Raw genomic sequence first — 21,065 nt, forward strand, 5'->3', positions numbered from 1 at the left:
CATAGCCTACTAGTTTTAATTTAATGGGAACATTAATGTAGCATATTTAAATATGGAACTCTATCTTATGAACTTAGTTTTCTATCTCTAAACACATTAAACAGGCTTAAAAATCAGAATTTGGGCCTAATATGTGATATATTGATCTATATGAAAAAAATTGTAGAGGATAGTATCCTAATTTTCTAATGTGTATCTAAGTCTAAGAAGTTCTGAGACCAGAAATTGTGACTGGTTGGTGTGGAGGAAGTCTGAGTTGCAAGATGCTGCAGTCTTTAGTGAAATATGCTGGTAGATTTCTGTGCACCTGTCTGTGATTTGGCTTACAGGACAGTCTGTTTTAAAAACAAAATGTGGTCAAGTTTTATTTAGTGGCATTATTTTTTTCATACCAGTGTTTTTGTTTAACTTTCGTCTACGGGAGGAGTTTCCTTCCCCTAATTTTTGAAATGAGGAGGAGGGGATGAATTTGATTTTTCAGCTACCAGCCTTAATGGTGAATAGTTATTTGGATGGATTGATGTACAGATATAGCCTCCACCATAAAAATATGCAATTTTATACTGTTCATCTCTCATCTGCATTCAGTGTTATTTTGGGGTCTCCATTATGGCAGTTTCTGGACTTTTGTCCCTTTTTTGGTATATCTCTGCTTTCCTTCCTGTTATATTCCCAGACTCCTTTCTCCGTACCCCATTCCATACACACTACTCTACTTTAAGCAGTATTTCAAGAAGAGGAACTCTCAAGCTCTTCTTGTCACAGATTGCCAGTGATTGACTTAGTATTCTGAAGAGCTGAAAGATATGAATGTGGGAGGCTCATTATCAGGGTAGACTGCTCCTCTGTATTGGCTACAAAGGATATTGGAATTGGGGATGTGGGGTCTGCAGAACATGTCAACCAACTGGAAATGAAACCAGTTCACCTGGAACTTCTGCATTTCAAGCTTTGTATTTTACAGTCTTGTCCGGAGAGGTGTCTTACCTCCTCAATCAACCAGTGGCGAGGAGTGAAGCTCTGATTTGAGAGGCACTATTAATTCTGAGGCAGAGAAGAGCAGATGTGTTCTGGGTGATGGAGTCTCTATCAAGAGATATTGAGTCTCTCAGCCCTAGTTTAGTCACTGTGAATGTGGTTCACGTACCTGACCCTGATGATTGTAGCCAAGTTAGCCTTCGTTTCGTCCTTACATGGACTTGTGTCTCTTGGAGAAGAGTAGTCCCTTAATCTCCACAGATCAGGCATCCAACTGGGACATCAATACGGTTTATGAAATCTCACTGACTAGTACAAAAATGTCTGGAGTTTCCCTTCATTGTGCTGTGCAAATGGGGGCATTTCCCCTTTTCATATGCTACCTATGAATTTTCTCCAGTTCAGCCAGAAAAGAAAAATTATGTCACAGTACCTAAAGCAGGGGTGGACAAACTTTCTGGCCTAAGGGCCACATCTTGGTGGTAAAATTGTAGGGCCATGAATGTAGGGCTGGTGCAGGAAGGGGTGTGGAGTGCGGGAGGGGGCTCAGGGCAGGGGGTTGGCATGCAGGAGCGGTGCGACAGGGGGCTCAAGGCAGGGATTCGGGGTGCAGGAGGGGTTTTGGGTGCAGGCTCCGACCCGATACCACTTACCTCAAGCAGCACCAGGGTGGCAGCAGTGTGCAGTGGGGCTAAGGCAGACTCCCTGCCTGCCCTGGCCCAGCGCCGCTCCCGGAAGTGGCCAGCATGTCCAGCAGGGGCTCCTGGGGATGGGATGGGGCAGGGCAGGTGGCTCCGCCGTGTGCTGTCCTCGCCTGCGGGTACTACCCCCCCAAAGCTCACATTGGCAGCTGTTCCCCATTCCTGGCCAATGGGATCTGTGGGAGGTGATGCCTGCAGGTGAGGGCAGCGCACGGAGCCCTCTGCCCCCCCGGGGGGGGGGGGGGGCTGCAGGGATGTGGTGCTGGCCGCTTCCGGGAGTGGCACAGGGCCAGGACAGGCAGGGAGCCACGGGCCGTAGTTTGCCCTCCCCTGACCTGAAGAGTCAAATTCCATCACTTACTACTACGGGTGGATCTATGAATGGCTTCTTTGTGGGATTTCATGCCTCAAAGTGTTTCTAAAAGCTATCAAACCCTGTATACATTTCCAAGGTGAAACAATTTCAGGGAATTCAGTCTAATATTCAAAACACTGTACCACTGTTCAATAGCCACTCTTTCTTTAGAATTGCTTTAATTCAAAGTGGCACTCCTAGTTGTGATGATCTGAGCTAGGCAAGAAATGAGCTAGCTGCCTCTTGTAATTTTCCATTTGTTACCTTTTGTCCTAACAGTTTTGTCCTGAAAACTGTGCCAAGCTTCATTTCATGGAAGAATTCTGGTTTCATATTAATCAAGAGGTTTTTTCCCCTTTCTTCTGCTCAAACCTGAAATATGACAGATGGGATTTCTGGCAATTTTCCAGGGAAAAGGACACAAAACATTCAGGTCAGCTGACAGTCTCTCTTTGGTTTGGAGAAGCACAAAAGACAAAGTGGCTACATTTAGCTATCCTCTGAGGCAGGTTTCCTTACCCATCATTAATAAGAGCTCATCAAATCCAAGGATCATGTTGCTTCTTGGCAAGAAAGTGAGTCAGTCCTTGTAGCAGACATCTGAAAAGCTCACACCTGGTATTCCAGCTCAGGAAGGTATTGCTAATCTTGAAATGGACAGAAAATTGCAGATTGGCTCCAATCATTCCAGCATACGGTGAATGGAGTATTAGAGGGTAGATGATGTTGTATTTGAAGGGCTGTAATTCAGTTAGCCAACATGTATCTTAGCAAAAGTCATCAAGGGGTACATTTCTCCCACCCCCATTTTCTAATTTGGTTCATCTTACTATTCAGAGTCAATTGATATGAATTACTAGAGACACTTGCTGTATTAAAAGGAATTTTTCTGTACCTCTAAAACAGGTTTGTTCTTTCTGCTAAGGCCCACAGATCCATGGGTACTCCAGTCTGCTTATAGCTTGGGGGCAGAATGAGAAAGGAACCAGGTAGGATTAGGGAAAAAACTGACTTCAGGGCAACCAGCCCCTGCTCTCCCACTTCAATTAGGGGAGTGAAGCCAGATGGACAGCGTGTCAGATAGAGAGCTTTTTGCTTTTAAGCTTTACCACACAATTTTAGATGTGTGCTCTGTCCAGAATCATGGTAGCAATAGATCTGTCTTTAGGGAAGAAGGAAATTCACTTATCTCTTCCTGGACAAACTTTTTGATTTGGGCTCTGGTTAGTGAGAGCAAAAGCAAGCACAGAGTGGGATGGTTCCTGGAATATCTTGGATTTAGGACAAACCCAGACACATGATGCCAAGGAAGCCAATCACAGGCCTGGGCTGAGGATGAACACACTATTGCTGACTCTCCTAGTGTGGTGTCTTTTGTTTTTTGTTTTTGTTTTTTTGGTGAGAGATGGGATTTAAGAGGAGACAGGCACTCTTCTTATGATGATGCGAGCAGCTTCTGCTCCCTCTTGAAGTTCTGCCTTGCAGGAGGAGTCTGTCCCTTCACTTGCAGCGCTCACGGGAGGTGAGAGTGGGGGGAGAGAGCAGAGAGCTCAGCAGCACAGCACAGTGCTGCTCCCCCTCCCCCTCCTTCCTTTCTGTGGGCAAATGGGATGATTCCTCTGCACCTCCTCTCCCCTCACTGCAACACCCACCTTGTGAAGGAGGGATGGGGACAAGCCCCACTGCAGCTCCCCCAGGCTGGTGCAGGGATGGTGGGTGTGAAGAATCCCAGCAGCTGTAGAAGAAGTATAAGTGGTGGGGGGGGGTGCAAAACTGATTGGGGGGAGGGTGATTGGAGGCCTGAGGGGATCTGGGGGTGAGGTAGATGTGGGGGCTGGGTGAGGCATTGGTATGGGTAGTGGGCAGATGTGGGGGCTGGAGGACAGACAGTTGCTGTGACAGGCAATAGTGGGGGTGGAATTGATGTGGGAAGTAGGAGGACGGGATTGATTTGTGGGATTTGGGGGCAGAATTAATTGCTGGGCAAAGGTGTGCAGATGTGGGGGTGAGAGGTCCTGTGCAAGGGTGAGGGGTGGGACAAAAATTGCCTTATTCAATAAATCTGGGAGAGTGGGCAATCATCTCTTGCATGCGCGCACACACACACACTGGGAATGGGCATGGGGAGTTCAAAAATCAAAAGACAGAGCAAAAGCCACAATATAATCTTTTTCTTTTTTTTAAAAAAAAGAAAAACCTAAGATTTTTGGGCCCAATTTCATGATTTTTGGGGTCTGACTTTTGATCTCTTGAGGTTGGAAATACTGTGAATACTATCAAGTACAAGGTCTTTAACAGAAGATGAAATGGAAAACATAATGGAAAACAATGGTGTCACAGAAATATAAACCCAGTTCTTATTAAAGCTTGTTGGGAATTCTGATCTCCTACTCAGCCATTGCTCAATAATCCAAAGTGCATATGTCTGTCCATTAATTGCAGGGTACCTATCCAGTAATATCCCTCTTCCTCTTCCATTGGCAAAGATCTAGCTCCAATTTATATTCTCCCCTTCCACAACTGGTGAATGCAGAGAATTAGATGGATGTTTGTTTGTTTGGAAGAGATCTTCCTCATTTAGTTCAGGGAAGGAGACAGCATAGGATCTGCCAGCTGAAATGTGATTCACTGAGGTCTCAGACTCTTAGTGCACAGCTCCTTCCATGGATAACAGACCAGTTCTGGTCACAGCACATACTGTTCTGAAAATTAACTTTATCCCTCTGTACTCAAGTGGGGAAAAAAGCAGTGCTCTCAGCCAAAATGTCTCAAATGGGAGATTCCATCCCTCTTCTCCCCAAACAAGCTTCTGTATAGAGAGTCTACTCAGTCAATGGCTCGACTGGTAGCAACCTCCTTGTTTCACAAGTGGAAAACCATTGAATAGTACTGGTCTATTATGGCTCTGTTATGGCTTTCCAGATATAACTTCCCCATTAAATGTCAAGTTCCTGCTACAAAATGGGTGACCTGAACTACGTGGCTGTTACAATTACAAATAGCATTCATAAAACTAAATGGAATTCATAACTGGACACAGATAAATACCCTATACCATCACACTGTCCACCATGGCTCGTCTGGCAAAGTCAGATTAACCACGGGGCTGCTGCACTCAGAAGTATCTCACTCATAGTGTACTAATTTGGTGGGCTGATGACTGAACTCTTTGCATCTGAAAATATTAGATAAAGTGCCCTGCAGACTCTGTGTCAGGACCTGGGATGTGTGGTGGAGATTGACATCTTCCAGAGTTGGGTAAGGACCCTGTCGTATATATTTCCTCCCACCTTTCATACTGGTCCCCTGGATGATATATAAGATAGGAACGAGAGCGCAGCAGTAATACTGTTTAGGCCTTTCTGGCTGAAGAGGCTATAGCTCTCAGGCTTGATTTAACCTAGTGTTGGGTATTTGGATGTCTCTATCTCACAGAGGAGGTCATCTAGTGCAAGACCAATCCTCCATCTGGGACCAGAAAGTTTTAAAATGAATACTTTAAAGTGATTCTTTTCCTAGACCCCAAAAGAGAAGTCAACAACTAGAGCATGTGCTACTGGTTAGTGCAAAGTCAATATTTAATTACTATGTTAAACCAGTAACACATGAACTTGAATTTCTCCAGGAAGGCTTTTGTCTGTTCAAGGGTGTCCAAGCAAAAAGGTTGAATCTTTGTCATATAATGTTCTCTTCATGTTTAAGAAATGTATTTTTTTGTACAAATCCCAACATTAAATAGGCATTGACCTTATTCTAACTTTGCAAGGAGAAAGAGCATGGCCTTGGAACCTCATTCTGCTCCTCACAGCACTACCAAGATTGGACCTCTTCAGGAAGCATTGTTACGTTTCCTGTCCTGATGACTGTCTCCAATCAGCTGAGGCTTTGCATTTAAAGTTGGGAGCATTCTCTAATGAGATGTTGTATAGTACTTTAAATTCAGACAGATAGCTCTCACAGCTATCATAGCATTCATTCCGTAACTAAATTCAACAAATATCACTTCTCCAGTTAAGCATTGAATTCCAGTCCTCAGGAGCACTGATAGTCTCAGGGCAGAGTAGTTATGCCTCTTAGATTTAGATCCATTAGCTGTCCATTATTCACCAAATTCTGCACATTGATTATCCAGTCTTACCCAATTGTTATGCTTATAAGAAACACACGGAATCTTTTTCAAGGGTATAAGGCAATACGCCGCTTTTATTGAGAGTACAGTTTAAGCATTAAAATCAGCATATGCTTCCATTCTCTTTCTCACATGCGTGTACTTCCCCACCCCCCAAAAAAAATTTCTGCCGCTCGATCTTATAGTTACCAATCCTTAGTGTGGCTTGGTCAGTTTCAGTGGCGAGCTGAAACTGCACACAAGGGAGGGGAGGAACTGAAGCTGGCTCTCTGTTGGCCACGTCCGAAGCTCCAACGTTGATGCAGAATGAATCCAAAGTTCCATGGCAGTACACCCTACTTTTATAATAATAAGTTCCCATAAAGTCTATGGACCTTGCTGTGTCAAGTCGGAGCTGTTAATCATGAGGTAGTCAAGGTTGCTCCCAGTCAGCATTATTTTGGGTTATTACTGGGAGTATCCACAGCAGTTTCTTATCTCGTCCCTCTGGCTCACCTCTTTATCTTATCCTTGGGGCATATGCCTTTTTTTAGGGTCGTAAATCTGCCATCCAGGTGATTCTGATGGTAAGGTTAGTTCCTCTCGACTTCTCCGCTTCCCTCTCGACCATCCAGCCCATCAGTACTGGCGCCTCCTGTCTCTTCTCTGTTAGCATGCAATACATTCTTCATTCACACACAAAACAGTAAATAATTTCAAAAGCATGAATTACAGTCATAACACTTCTGTCCTTCTAAAAACAATCATTAACATGTAAAGCAAAAAATAAAACCAAAACAATTTCTTCTTAGTAATTCAAAGCTAACAAAATAAGCAAAATGGAGTACAATTTACTCGATAACTTCTCCCCATTAGGCTTTTGGCCTACACAATGCCATTTCCTTTCTTTTGGTAGAACTCTTCTTCATATCTTAATGCCTAGGTTTAAAGGTATATCTGCCTCGTTTCAGATGTTCTGTAAAAGGTGATCCTACTTCTCACACTGACGGTAAACTGCTATGAAAATCCCACTGTAGCAGACGTGTGGGGCTTAGCATGAAGAAGAATAAGAAAACTTACCTGTTCTTATTACTTGAAAAAGGAATTTTTAGATAAGACCTAGCTCACCCTGCAGATATGTGGATCATCCAGAATAGAGATAGAAATTGACATCCAAAGGTTTGGGTTGTGCATTAAGTTGGATTTACCATGCTCTGCTGTAGGAGAAATTATTGTGCTCTTTCCTCAAAGTATATTTATCAGAATCTGTCATTTTAGGAAAGTGAATTTGAATTATTCTGACTTTGAGACTTGGGCAAATACCAAACAGTGAGTGTGTGCAGAATCAGAATTAGAATTTGGGAGTTCTGAATGCATGTTTCATGCTCATTTCTCAGAGTCTATTCTTAAATGGGAAATCCGTAGTACAACCAGTTGTCTTGAATTGCAGTCCTGTGTTTTTTAATCAGAAAAGACCATTCTTTCTTTAATTTTTGTAAAGGTCTGCTGAAGTATATAAGCAAACCCTAGAGTAATTGGTGTAAAAATCTCTCTAAAAAGAGTGTGTTGCTTGCTCAATATAGAGAATCTTGTAAGCATTTACCATCTGCAGAACTATTCTAAAATAATACATAGAGGATGTAAATAGGTCCTGGGCAGAATTCATTTTATTGACTCAAAGAAATAAGGTCTACAAAAGCAGACCTTGTTTCCAAGGGACCATAACTGCCATAATCATATTAGTGTGTTAAACTTATAAAACTTCTTGAAGTTGTGAAGGAGGTTTTTTGCAAACCCAGCAACTTAGCTTTTAATGAGTGCAATTGTTACAAAAAAGTAATGTGGTAGAGAAAGGCTTACATAATAAGCCAGTTAAAAAAAAAGCCACAAAAATAAATAGTTGAAAGGGTGGAAAAATGAAGTGAATAAACTTGATTCATCGTTCATGAAAGTCTACTTAGCAATATTTCAGTCGCTGAAGACTTAATGAAGGGTAACAAGGATGCCTCAATGTGAAAAGAGACAGCAATAAAAACAAATACCCCAAACAAGAATGTTCTTTTATGCGGTTCCCCTCCCTTCTCTGAATGTATTGACTAGTGATTTTATGTTTGATTCACCAAGTCAGTATTGACAATTTGGATCTGTTTTTGTTCCTGAGTGTTTTTTATTATTAGTTTTTGTGTTTTTATTAGATCTGATCCTTGCTCGCAACCATTTGATTATCAGGAGAAGTTGAGCTAACTTAGAGGCTCCCAAACTGCGGTTCATGGAGCCCAAGATGGTGGTAACAGTGCTAGCTATCACGTGGTGCTGGATCTTCTTCCTCCTCCTTTCCAGCATTATAGACCAAAAATATATTCCTAACAGCTAAGCAACTGTTGTAATTGCCACAGGGATGACATGCCAAACATTGAAATTCAAGTATCTTATGATCCAGGACCCTTCTCTGATCAGCTATGATATTTACAGAACTAAAGCCTTTTACTGCTTACAACAGAGTTCCACCTCATCCCAGCTTTTAAAAAGAAGTAACTTGTAAGAGATGTTGTAAAGCTTAATTTATTGTAACAAACAAACAAAACCCTACTTTATTTCAAAAAATTATTTAATGTTCCTAACTGACAACATTGTATTTACCTATCATACCTTTTACAAAATCCAAGCATTTACAAGCATGGATATGTATCTAAGTACATAGATATAAAATTATCAAAACCACCTAAATTTCATTTTATCAACTAAGGCACTTAGCGTCCTAATGGTCATTGAAGGTCAATGGGATTTAGGCTCATTCTTGATTAAGGTGCTTTTGACAATTTTAGCATAAACAAATTGCCACATAATAAATATAAACACATTTTTATCAAGTAAAAAGAATGGACATTTCAGCCCAGCCCAGCAATCTTAACTCTGACCCCTGTATTTTTTAAAAAAATATATTTTTTGTTATCTTGATTTTGGTATCAAAATATTTTCAAAGGATACTGTTTAGTGACAAATGTCAATAGATAAATATATACTATATTTTAAGAGATTGCTGATGAAAGAATAGTATTTATTTTGGGGCAGAGCTAAAGTTTGCACACTTTTCTTTAATTACCAAGGGGGAAAAATGTGACGTGGGTGTTTTTATATTCACACTGTTCATCAGTCTGGAAATGTGGATACTCAACAGCAGCACATCTGTAAGCATTTATGGAGACTGGTCATCATGGGATAGAAGTGTTGGTGCGCAAATGATCAGGAACTGAGTCATGTGCCCAGTACTGTCTCTCAGTGATAAGAGCAGCTCACTGTACATGCTCTGCCTGTTTGTTTGGAGTGAGGAGGGGGATGGCCTCAAACTTGGTTCTGGCAGACCATTCCATATCTCGTCTCCTTTCTTCGGTATCTCTTCTCTCCTCGCCCACCCACCCCGCTTTTTTTTCCCCTCACCACTCTGCTGACCTCAGCAGGGGACTTATTTTGCCTCGGTCTTCATAGACAAGGTCAGCTACCACACTGCTGCACTGGGCAGCACAGTGTGGGGAGGAGGTAAGCAGCCCTCAGTGCTGAAAGAACAGGTTAGGGACTACTTAGAAAAGCTGGACATGCACATGTCCATGGGGCCAGATGCAATGCATCTGAAGGTGCTGAGGGAGTTGGTTGATGTGATTGCAGAGCCATTGGCCATTATCTTTGAAAACTCATGGCAATCCGGGGAGTTCCCGGACGATTGGAAAAAGGCAAACATAGTGCCCATCTTTAAAAAAGGGAAGAAGGAGAATCTGGAGAACTACAGACCGGTCAGCCTCACCTCAGTCCCTGGAAAAATCATGGAGCAGGTCCGCAAGGAATCCATTTTGAAGCACTTGAAGGAGACGAAGGTGATCAGGAACAGTTAACATGGATTCACCAAGGACAAGTCATGCCTGACCAACCTGATTGCCTTCTATGATGAGATAACTGGCTCTGTGGATATGAGGAATGCGGTGGACATGATATATCTTGACTTTAGCAAAGCTTTTGATATGGTCTCCCACAGTATTCTTGCCAGCTAGCTAAAGTATGGATTAGATGAATGGACTATAAGGTGGATAGAAAGCTAGCTAGATCGTCTGGCTCAATGGATAGTGATCAACGGCTCGATGTCTACTTGGCAGCCAATATCAAGCAGAGTGCCCCAGGGCTCTGTCCTGAGCCTGGTTTTGTTCAATATCTTCATTAATGATCTGGACAATGTGATAGATTGTGTCCTCAACAAGTTTGTTGATGACACTAAGCTGGGGGGGAAAGGTAGATATGCTGGAAGATAGGGATAGGGTCCAGAGTGACCTAGAGAAATTGAAGGATTGGGCTAAAAGAAATCTAATGAGGTTCATCAAGGACAAATGCAGAGTCCTGCACTTAGGACGGAAGAATCCCATGCACTGCTACAGGCTGGGGACTGACTAGCTAAGTGGCAGTTCTGCAGAAAAGGTCCTGGGGATTATAGTGGATGAGAAGCTGGATATGAGTGAACAGTGTACCCTTGTTGCCAAGAAAGCATATTGGGCTGCATTAGCATATTGCCAATATGCATTGGCATATTGGGCTGCATTAGTCGGAGCATTGCCAGAAGACTGAGGGAAGTGATTATTCCCCTCTGTTCAGCACTGTTGAGGCCACATCTGGAGTATTGTGTCCAGTTTTGGGGGGCCCCACTACAGAAAGGATGTGGACAAATTGGAGACAGTTCAGCAGAGGGCAATAAAAATGATTAGGGGGCTGGGGCACATGACTTATGAGGAGAGGCTGAGGGAACTGGGCTTATTTAGTCTGCAGAAGAGAAGAGTGAGGGGGGATTTGATAGCAGCCTTCAGTTACCTGAAGGGGGGGTTCCAAAGAGAATGGAGCTAGACTGTTATCAGTGGTGGCAGATGACAGAACAAGGCACAATGGTCTCAAGTTGCAGTGGGGGAGGTCTAGGTTGGATATTAGGAAAAAACTATTTCACTAGGAGTGTGGTGAAGCACTGCAATGGGTTACCTAGGGAGGTGGTGGACTCTCCATCCTTAGAGGTTTTTAAGGCCAAACTTGACAAAGCCCTGGCTGGGATGATTTAGTTGAGGTCGGTCCTGCTTTGAGCTGGGGTTTGGACTAGATGACCTCCTGAGGTCTCTGCCAACCCTAATCTTCTATGATTTTATGACTAGGCAAATGCATCTGTGCATCTGGACCCAATGCTCATCCCTCCTCTGGCTATGGGAGTAACTGCCTCCTTTCCCCTCCTCTCCTGGGTTGACCTTAGATTTTTGTCCCATGAAAGTGAGAACTGAACAAAATAGTTTTTCAGTTATTCTTCTGGGATTAGAGAAGACTTATTTTCCTCAAACAGTGACAAAAACTTATATACAAGGATTTGAGCAGGAACACAAATTGTGGACTGTATGGAAGTAATAGCATGAGAAGTTGTGTGCTTGGGAGGTCCTCCCCGTAAATATTCAGAAAGCAGATTTTAGCTTTCAGATTTTAGCTGCACTAGACATCAGCCATTTAGGGCATCCAAGATGTATTTGCAAAAAGAAAAGGAGTACTTGTGGCACCTTAGAGACTAACCAATTTATTTGAGCATGAGCTTTCGTGAGCTCATGTTCAAATAAATTGGTTAGTCTCTAAGGTGGCACAAGTACTCCTTTTCTTTTTGCGAATACAGACTAACACGGCTGTTACTCTGAAACCAAGATGTATTTGGTTGCATGCCTTACCCACAGTGCCAGTAATCTCTTTCTTGCCCATCTAATCCTTAATGTCCCAGCCAAATGGCAGTGCCCATGTCATTTAAATGCTTTCCATTGTCCCTAGAAAGCTCCTAGTGCACTGGATGTCCCTATGTGTGAACATTAAGCGTCTGCATCTGAAAAGACTCTGGCGACACCTCGGGTCACATTCTTCCAGGCCCTGCCCATGCAGACTGGCTCAATGACTTCCTGCCACACTTGCCTTGTGAGTATTTCTGACCAAGCTAATGTTGTGCTGAAAAGGTCAGAGGCTTGAGCAGTGCAGTGAAAGATTTAAATTGGTTTGGTGGCAGTGTTCATGAGAGTCAGATAACTACCACTCTCCTCCTCTGATTGACCAATGGGATGCAGCAAACCTGAGGAGAGGTAGCTATGGTATGAATCCTTCTCATCCCCCCTTTCTCCTTGGAGCAGTGCATCTCTTTCCTTTGCCAAACGAACCAACAACATTTTCCAGACCCCATGAGGAAGTGGGGAGGCTTTTTCTGGGCAGTCTCCTCCCTATCCCCACTTCCAGGGACAGTACATTTTACCTGCAGTCTAACAAAATGCCCCTGCCATTGAGACAGGAGCAGGGTTATTTCCCACAAATGAGCTCCATTATTCTCCTTTTCAGAAAATGTTGCTTGTCTCTGTAAGGATAAAATATTGTTTTGTACATATTGAATATAATGTGATATATAGAGTTCTTAATAATTGATCTTTGGTGATTCTTTAAAAGTACAATGTTTTGATTAGGTTTTTATCTAAGTCTTGGGAATCTTGCAAATGATGTAATAATTTGTAAAATTATTTTAATAGGATACATTGTCTCAAAAAATGACAGAGGCTTCCTAAAACAGTTGTTTTAACCAGTACAGTAATCTAGTTCTTCGTGTTGAAATAATGTAGGCTTTTGCACCTTCAAATCAGTTTTAGCCTTGCTACAGTTAGATTTGCATTTGAATGGTTTTGGGCAGTGTGCGTGAATAAGCTCTGTACAGGGCAGGGCCGTGAGTATTGTCCTCATTTTCTGTTCTATATAGGTTTATATACTGCGATCATCACTGTAATATCAGAGTGACTTGCAGTAGAGCATTAAGCAACGTGACTGCACATCTGTCTCATATCGTTTTTTCTCTCATCCTCTCCCCAGAGGGAGCAGTGTGTGCAGTGGAATGTCTTATGTCTTGTTTGGGTAGTGTATGTGTGTGGGTTTTATTAAAAAATAAATATACCTGTTGCTGTTGCTATGTGTTTACATTTGAGAAAGTAACATAAAAAACATACCTTGCACCTGCTGCAGACAATAGTGAGATTTATGATGATCCTTAGTTCCTGGGAAAGGTCAGATGACGTTGGTCAGGGAATGGACAAGTTCACCCAGTGGTTCCATCTGGATGTTGAAAAGGACTGGAAAGAGAACTGATCTTTGTGGAACTCCACAAGTGAGAGCCCTAGTGGTGGAGGTGCAGTTTCCCATCACTACTTATTATGTGCATCCCTCCAGAAAGGACTCAACCCATTTTAGCACATTATCCTGGACCCCTGCCCCTCTCATGTGAGACACATCATGGAGGATAGGTCCATCAGTGTCCATTAGCCAGGATGGGTAGTGATGGTGTCCTTAGCTTCTGTTTGCCAGAAGCTGGGAATGGACAACAGGGGATGGATCGCTTGATGATTACCTCTTCATTCCCTCCGAGGCACCTGGCATTGGCCACTGTCAGAAGACAGGATACTTTGGTCTGACCCCGTATGGCCATTCTTATGTTCTTGAGACAGTATAATATCATGGCCAACAGTGTCCAGTGTTGCAGAGGGGTCCAGGAGGATGAGGATGGATGTCTGTCTTCTGTCCATTGACAGGAGATCATGCATCAGTGCCACTAAGGTGGTTTCGGTTCTGTGTCCTGGCCTGAAAACAGATTAAGATGGGTCTAGAATGTTCACTTCAGTTAGAAGAGCTTGATGTGGCCATTTGCTAGCTTCTATACAATCTTGCTCAGGAACGGGAGGTTTGACATTGGGCAGTAGTTGGATAGGACTGATGTACCCAGGGCAGGTTTCTTCAGTGTTGGTTAGCGTATTATGTGTTTTTGAAGGAGGAAAGGAAAATTCCTTCTCTGGATGAGGTTGATGGCTATTTGAGGCCTGATCTACACTTAAAAATTAGGTAGACATAGCTTTGTTGGTCAGCAGTATGAAAAATCCATACCCCTGACGGACGTAGTTTAGCTGCATCTATGCTGGGGGTTTGGTCAGCAATGTTGATGGAAGAATGCTTCCTTCAGCATAGCTAGTGTTGCTCAAAAAGGTGGTGTTCCTACCCCAGTGGGAAGAACCATTATGTCAGTGTGGACTGCGTTTACTTTATGGGATTATGACAGCATGGCTATGGAGATTTAGCTATGCTGGTATAGTCTCTGTAGTGTAGACATACCCCCAGTCAGGAGGAGTAGCACCAATTGTTCCTGACTCTTGTGCTAGTACATGAGATAGGAAGTACATGGCATCAGAGACTAGTACTGTAGAGTGTTTTTTAAATGCACAAAGTAAAGTGGGGGGGGGGGAAACCTTGAGAAACATTCTTCTCTAACCATTCCCCCCCCCCCCCCCCCCGTCCCAGTTCTCGTATTTAGGTGTTACTTATAACTGTAGATAACACATTTCAGTCCAAAAATGTTCTTTGACTTTTTTTTCCAAATTGAATGTTTCTCTTTAAGGGTTAATTGTGATCAGGTAACACATTTTTAACCAGTTGAATCTAGATTAGCTTCTAAATTGTTTAAGAACCTATTATTTAAAGCATGTTAACACATTCTAGAATGGTTCGGTAATACAGATAAAAAGTAGTAGTAATCCATTTTCCAGGCATAGACAAAACCCAAGATTTTTTTTTTCTAACAGCACCCATAATGTGATATCTGCATAGACTCATACTCATGAGCTGTCCTCCATTGCATAGTGCGGAAGAGAGTGGAGGAATACGCATGTGTTTTCCCATGCAGAGCATAATTTTATTTGCTTGAATGACAAAGTAAAGAGGTCACTTTCAGGGACGTTTGACAAAGAAAAAATTGGAAAGAAATTACTTAGTAGATACAATTGTTAATTAACTTTAAAATTTAGAAAAATACTATTCTTTAAGCGGAAAAAGAGTAGTGAAAAAGGCAGTGGGAGATGGGGAATGGCATACAGTTCTTTGCTTTGGAACTGATAGGAGTGCAAGTCTTATTGTACAACCAATTAATTTTACTATATGAAGTCTTGAACCATCAAAATATTTAAAATCAGATTAAAACTGCTACTCCTAAAGTGCTCAGAGGATTTAATCAGAGATACAGGTTGGGCTACCTATTAAAGGCAGAATCTCAATAAGCGTTGTTTTCAGAGATTTCTAACTTTATTAAAATTTGTTTTAAATTCCATTAGTATTAAAATTGATGACTGGAAAACAACCTATACTGTATTATTCATTTTTTGCACTTAAGATTTATGTTAAAAACATTGGATTAGATATGGTACATTCTTTGTGAAAGTGTCTCAGAAATATAAATATAACTTTCATGTTTGTATTTCAGGAAACCCAGATGCCTTTACTGAAATTCTGCTGGATCAGGAACAAATAAACCCTATAAATTGCTCAAGTCAGCTAGAAGATTCTGGGTGTGATGTATCTAGTGACTGTGTATTTGATACTGTAGACACATCACACAACTTTGGGCACTCCAAGCATAGTTGTAACACTTCATCTGGTACATTTAATTCTGAAATACTTCCCATATTGAATACCCATTGTACTAGCAAGGAAAATACTCTGGCTGCTCACATGCAGTTCTTGCAACATCTCCTTGAACTAAGAAAACTGACGGAAGCAGGAGGTCTGAAAACAGTCTTTACAAAGCTTGAAAGCGACTGCTCCACAATATCAGATTCTGTCTCTCGATTGCTTGATGGCCTGCTTACTTTTTACAAGAATCCTACATTTCCTATCTCAAATTTTCTGACAGAAGCAGTTTCTGTTTTGATCAATTTAATAACTGATGCTAATTTATCTAATCATGTTCTGAAAAAGTGTTTTGAGAAGCTAGAAGAATTTAAGAAAAACCTAGTTCAGATTATTTTAAGCAACAGCAATATCAATAGGGTAAGTGAAATGACTTCCAACCTCACTATCTATGTTAGCATGAAATGGAAATATACAGTTTACGATAAGAGCATTGTTAGTTAGAAATAAAATATTTTGTCTCAATGGAACTTTCAACAGAGACTAAGAAAAAGTAAATATGTAAAAGAGCGGCCATGTTGTAGCACACATGTCTTGTTGTGTTGGCTAAGAATAGGATTTCAATGAGTATCAGCATTTGAAAAAAATTTTATTTGAGTGTATGCAAAGTTCTCCTACTCCACCCCCAAATTTAGAGATTATCCTCCCAACTAGCCGATTATATGCAGATGAAAACAAATTTGTGGAAACCAGAATAAATACTGTTTTTTGCTTTGCTGTGTGAGGCGATTGTGTGGGTTGACACAGGCTACTAAATGTGTCCAATATTTTTTTTTCATTTGCCTGCATTAAAGATGTGGGGTCAGATCTTCAGGCGGTGTAAATCAGCATACTTGCATTGAAGTCTGTGGAATTATACCGACTCACATTATCTGAGGATCCAGTCTCCTGAAGCTTGAAAATAATATTTAAAAATAAAACACAGGAATTAAGAAAGGAACATAGGAATTGAATGCCCACTATTATGAGAGTAAAGAGGAGTGCAAACTTTACCTTTTGTATACCATACATTTTATATTTCTCTATCATGCTATTTCTGATTAGTTGTCTCTGTTACCTCAGAATTTGACATTCTTGCATGTACCCCAGAACTTAACAGTACTGTTGTCAGCCATTTTGTATTTTCAACCACTGCCAGCTAAAAAACAAATATCACATAGCGAAAAATAATCTTAGGCCTTTGTAAGGCAAGGTCAAACAACTGCATACTTTGTTTGCTAATGAAAATATTTTTTTGTAAATTGTGTTTTATTTTTTGTTTAAAAAATAAATAACCTTAATTTTAAATACTCCTAACATATTATTATTATTATTTATTATTATAACTAAAATACTAAAACATTTTTAAATAATAAATTTATTAAATATAACCCAATAAAAATTACTGTACTAAAATCACTCGAAATTATATATTTTTTGTTAAAAATAACTATAAAAAATTAAATTTGCTTTAAAACAGTCCAAAAAGCATTTCTAAAAGCAAAAAGCTAACATGTAAATTCCCCATCAGCTAAACTAAAAAAAAAAAAAAAGCTATTAAAAGCCTGGCTAATAATCACTCAAAACTATCTCAAACTATAAATAACTATATCTAAAATATCCTAAACCTATTGCATGCCTGTGTGTGTGTGTATAATGCTTAAAATCTAATAAATAATAACTTTAAATAAAAGCACACTTGCTTATACAGTATCACATATCAAACAAATAAGCTACGCTCCTTATTAATTTATTTCTATCATTCCCTAAAAAACCCCAATTAAATTACCACTGCTTTAAATTCTAAAAAAAATAAAAAAATGGTAACAATCTCTTCCAAATTAAATAGTCCCTGTCTTTCTCCATGTGGAAGTTTTTTCCAATGCCTGCCCTTGAACTTTCCATTTCTGCTCTGTTCTCTTGAATAATGAGAACTGAACACAATATGTAGATTTTATTAAGTATTTTAAGTACATACAAAACCCCACGTAAATATAAATGAAAGGGGAAGGGTCTAACTATTGTACAGTATGTTTTACTGAGGGGAAAAGAGTTAGTGGGATTATTCATGTGCAGAAATCTTTCCATGATCAGAGCCTTAAATGTCTAATTTCAAGACGTTCTCATAATTGGATTTCTTTGTTGTGTTCTATTTAGCTAGTAAATACATGGGATGCTGGCCAGTAGTTTGGAAGGGCTTGAGAATTTCAACTACTCTTTACTTGTGACATAAGGAATAGAGCAGCATAAGCCTGACTACACTGGGGCTTTCTTAAAGCAGCTGACTCCTCTTTTCTCTGCTGCTGATCCCTCCACTCTTGGCTCTTGGTGCAGAGCAAAGTATTAGAACGCTGTACCTCCGAGCAGAGGAGCCAACATCAAAGATAATGAGGGTAGTTTAGAGATGGCAGAAGAGCAGATATTGAGTGGTTTCAACAGCTTCTTGAGGATCGATTTGCATCCAGAATTTCCCTATTTGGATGTTGGTGGATGAGGAGAATAAATGGACTTTTACAGGGGGGAAAAAAACCTGAAAAAATGACACATCACAACAGAACACCAAAGAAACAAAAACAATCTGTGGAAACTAGGTGGCGTTTATGAATAGAATCAGGAGGAAGTGGGAGGGAATCCAGGAAGAGGGATTCATTGTTGGTGGGATGGGGAAGAAGAAAAGAGAAGGACCCATGGCTCGGGTGGGAGGTGGGGTTAGCATATTTTACATAGGAAGAAAGCTGGGGGTGGGATTGGAAGCAGTGTTTCCCGTTGGAGAAACCCAAAAAGAAGCCTCATGAGTTGCAAGTCAACTTCATCTCTATTATTTAACTATGTTGAAATAGACAACTTTTTGCCAGATTGCAATGATATAAGCTCTACAGTGTATTAATAGAACTCATTACTGCATTCAAATAGTTTGAGTGAACATCTGTTTAAACATATATTAATTAACCATGCTGTAGTAATTGCTAAGTTTCTGAAAAACTATTTAAATGGATATAGTTAATATCCGTAATGATGTTTTTAGTGATACTTTAAAAATAAACTGTTTTGTTTTTTTTCTACTTATTTTCAGTTTCAGTCTCAGCTTTGGAAAAAAAATTAAGTATAATGGAGTGTAGAATTTTTAATAGAAGTTGTATGACTAATATGCCTTTTATCTAATATCACCCAGGGACATTTTTGCTTAGTTTTTTAATTATTGCTATTTACCCAAACAGTGATTGAAATATGGAGGATATTGATTTAAAACAAGATATCTAGTAATTACAGTGCTGTCAGCTGTGTAGGTGGGTAGGTGGGGGGAAAACAGGCAAATGGTGAAAATTCAGATCACTTAAACACCTTCAGAATAAAGTAGGATTAGACATTAAAAAAAAAGTTTCTAATGTTCGTGAGGATGACTTTGAAAATGTGAACCCAGTACAAACCAGTGCAGCATTCTCTCTTTGACGTTGCAGACAGCCTGAAATAATAGTTGTAAAAGGTGTGAACTTTCCATTAATTTCAACAGAGAATAACTGTAACCTAGCGATGAGTGGTGGCAATTTAGAGTAACACTTAACTATTTCACTGATGATCATGTTAGTAGAAGTATCCAGCCATTCTTCTTCAAGTGCTGGTCCCCATGTGTAATCCACTGTGGGTATGAATGCACTCCATGCACCCAGAGTGCCACAGAATCCAAAGACCTGCTTCAGAAATTTGGTCCATCTGGCTGTGGATTATATTAATTGTAACTGCTTAGAGCACCAAAGGATCTCAGCAGTTTACAAATAGTGACTTAAATACTTTAAAAAATTGCTGAAAGGTAGGGAAGAAATATCCCCATAGTATAGATAGAGAGAAAAAAATGAGGCGGAGACATTTGATGTAACTTACAAGAATCCCATTACTTGAGTAATTACATCACTAGGTTGGACAAAGCACCAGAAAATATAGTATAGGAACCAATAAGACCACTTATTCAAAGTTCCTAATTTTGAATTTGGGACCCTAAAGTTAGGCACTTCAATTAAAAAATTTTGGTCTGAAATTCTAAATTCACATTTAATTTTCTGTAAAGAAAAAATTGCTTGCTCTTCAGTATGAGGTCATTAGAATTAAGGGAAATACTTCTAATTTTAAAATATAAAAACCCCTTTGTCTTGTAAAACTTTAAAATACAGTAGCTACTGCCATTTCCTTTTTCTTCGGCAGATTAGTTCATAAGTGCATAATTTTCAGAGAGATGCACAGGTTTTTTTGAAGGTATCCTATAGATCAATTCCAGAGTATCTATGTAACCGTAAAGTTGGTAATCTGCAGAGTTACTTTGTCTTCTTCCACCTAAGGTGTTTACAAATTCCTTAAAATCTGTTTGGATTGGCATTAGTCTTTTCTAGGTAAACTTCTTAAGTCTTTGTGTCCTCCCTGACCTTCTCAATGATTACAGTCTACAGTGAGTTGTACTTCAAGGGCTTTGCTGGCCTTCTGGTTTGAAGGCAGTTGTGTTGTTTGTTTCATTTTTTTGTTGGTGGCGTTTTTATTTCTTCCATTTTAAGACAAGGGACAGTATCCCACAAAACTGTAGGACGCTTTCAAAACTGAATAATTCTGTTCCATGCAATTCATTTTCAGGATTATATACAATAGTTCTGTAGCGGAGCTTTTTTTGCTGTGCCTTTTATCTGGCTGTTGCCAAAACCTATCCCGAAGGACTTTTTTTTTTTTTTTTTTTAAACTAGGTCACAATGTAATTGCATGTTACATACAGTAACTGTTTTTTAATTTTTAAGTGTTTATGAAGTTGGAATATGCTTAAAGTTAAGATTCAGTGAAACTATAGTTAAAAATATCAAATTGTCTGTCTGTATAAACTTACATTTAAATGATGTTTTTCTTTGGGGATAGAGAACTACTTCACAGTGGAACTATCTTACAGTATTTATTTTCAAAAATTTGATAACTAGAAAGCAATTTTTGGTGACAATATCAGCCTACTCAGGTACGGTAGGTTAGCAGCATTTCACTGACATAAAATAGTATATATAGTCAGGTCCATCTCAGAGAAGTCAGTGGGCAGCAAAGGTTTTTTATTAGTTACATCATCTACTATGCTTTGGTAGTAGTCAATTATAGAATAGTACATAATTACAAAAGGGGCCCTGATCTACTTTCCTTTTATGTCTCCTCATAATTAGAATTGAAAATAGCAGATGTCATTCAAAATCAACAACGAAAGTCCAACATAATAAAATAATCCTTTTTCAAGCATACACTAGACATAAACTGAGGATTTTACCGTTTAACTATTGGGTGCAATTATAGGCGACAATCCACTTGCTGTAAATGTCTCCACTCTGCCTTTGACAGTTCTGAACCATGAAAATAGTTGAACAATCATTTAGCTTACAATGGAACCTACTGTTTCCAA

At 40.1% G+C, this 21,065-nt stretch overlaps 1 protein-coding gene across 1 annotated transcript in view; it reads left to right on the plus strand.

Moving 5' to 3' along the window:
- Positions 1-21,065, plus strand: part of MEI4 (meiotic double-stranded break formation protein 4) — a 127,672-nt gene that overhangs the window by 22,712 nt on the left and 83,895 nt on the right. The window contains exon 3 of the mRNA XM_043542551.1: positions 15,468-16,033. Within this exon, the coding sequence (XP_043398486.1) occupies positions 15,468-16,033 (566 nt within the window). The remainder of the gene's footprint in view (positions 1-15,467; positions 16,034-21,065) is intronic.

This window comes from Chelonia mydas, chromosome 3 (genome assembly GCF_015237465.2).
Source record: "Chelonia mydas isolate rCheMyd1 chromosome 3, rCheMyd1.pri.v2, whole genome shotgun sequence".
NCBI lineage: Eukaryota > Metazoa > Chordata > Testudines > Cheloniidae > Chelonia > Chelonia mydas.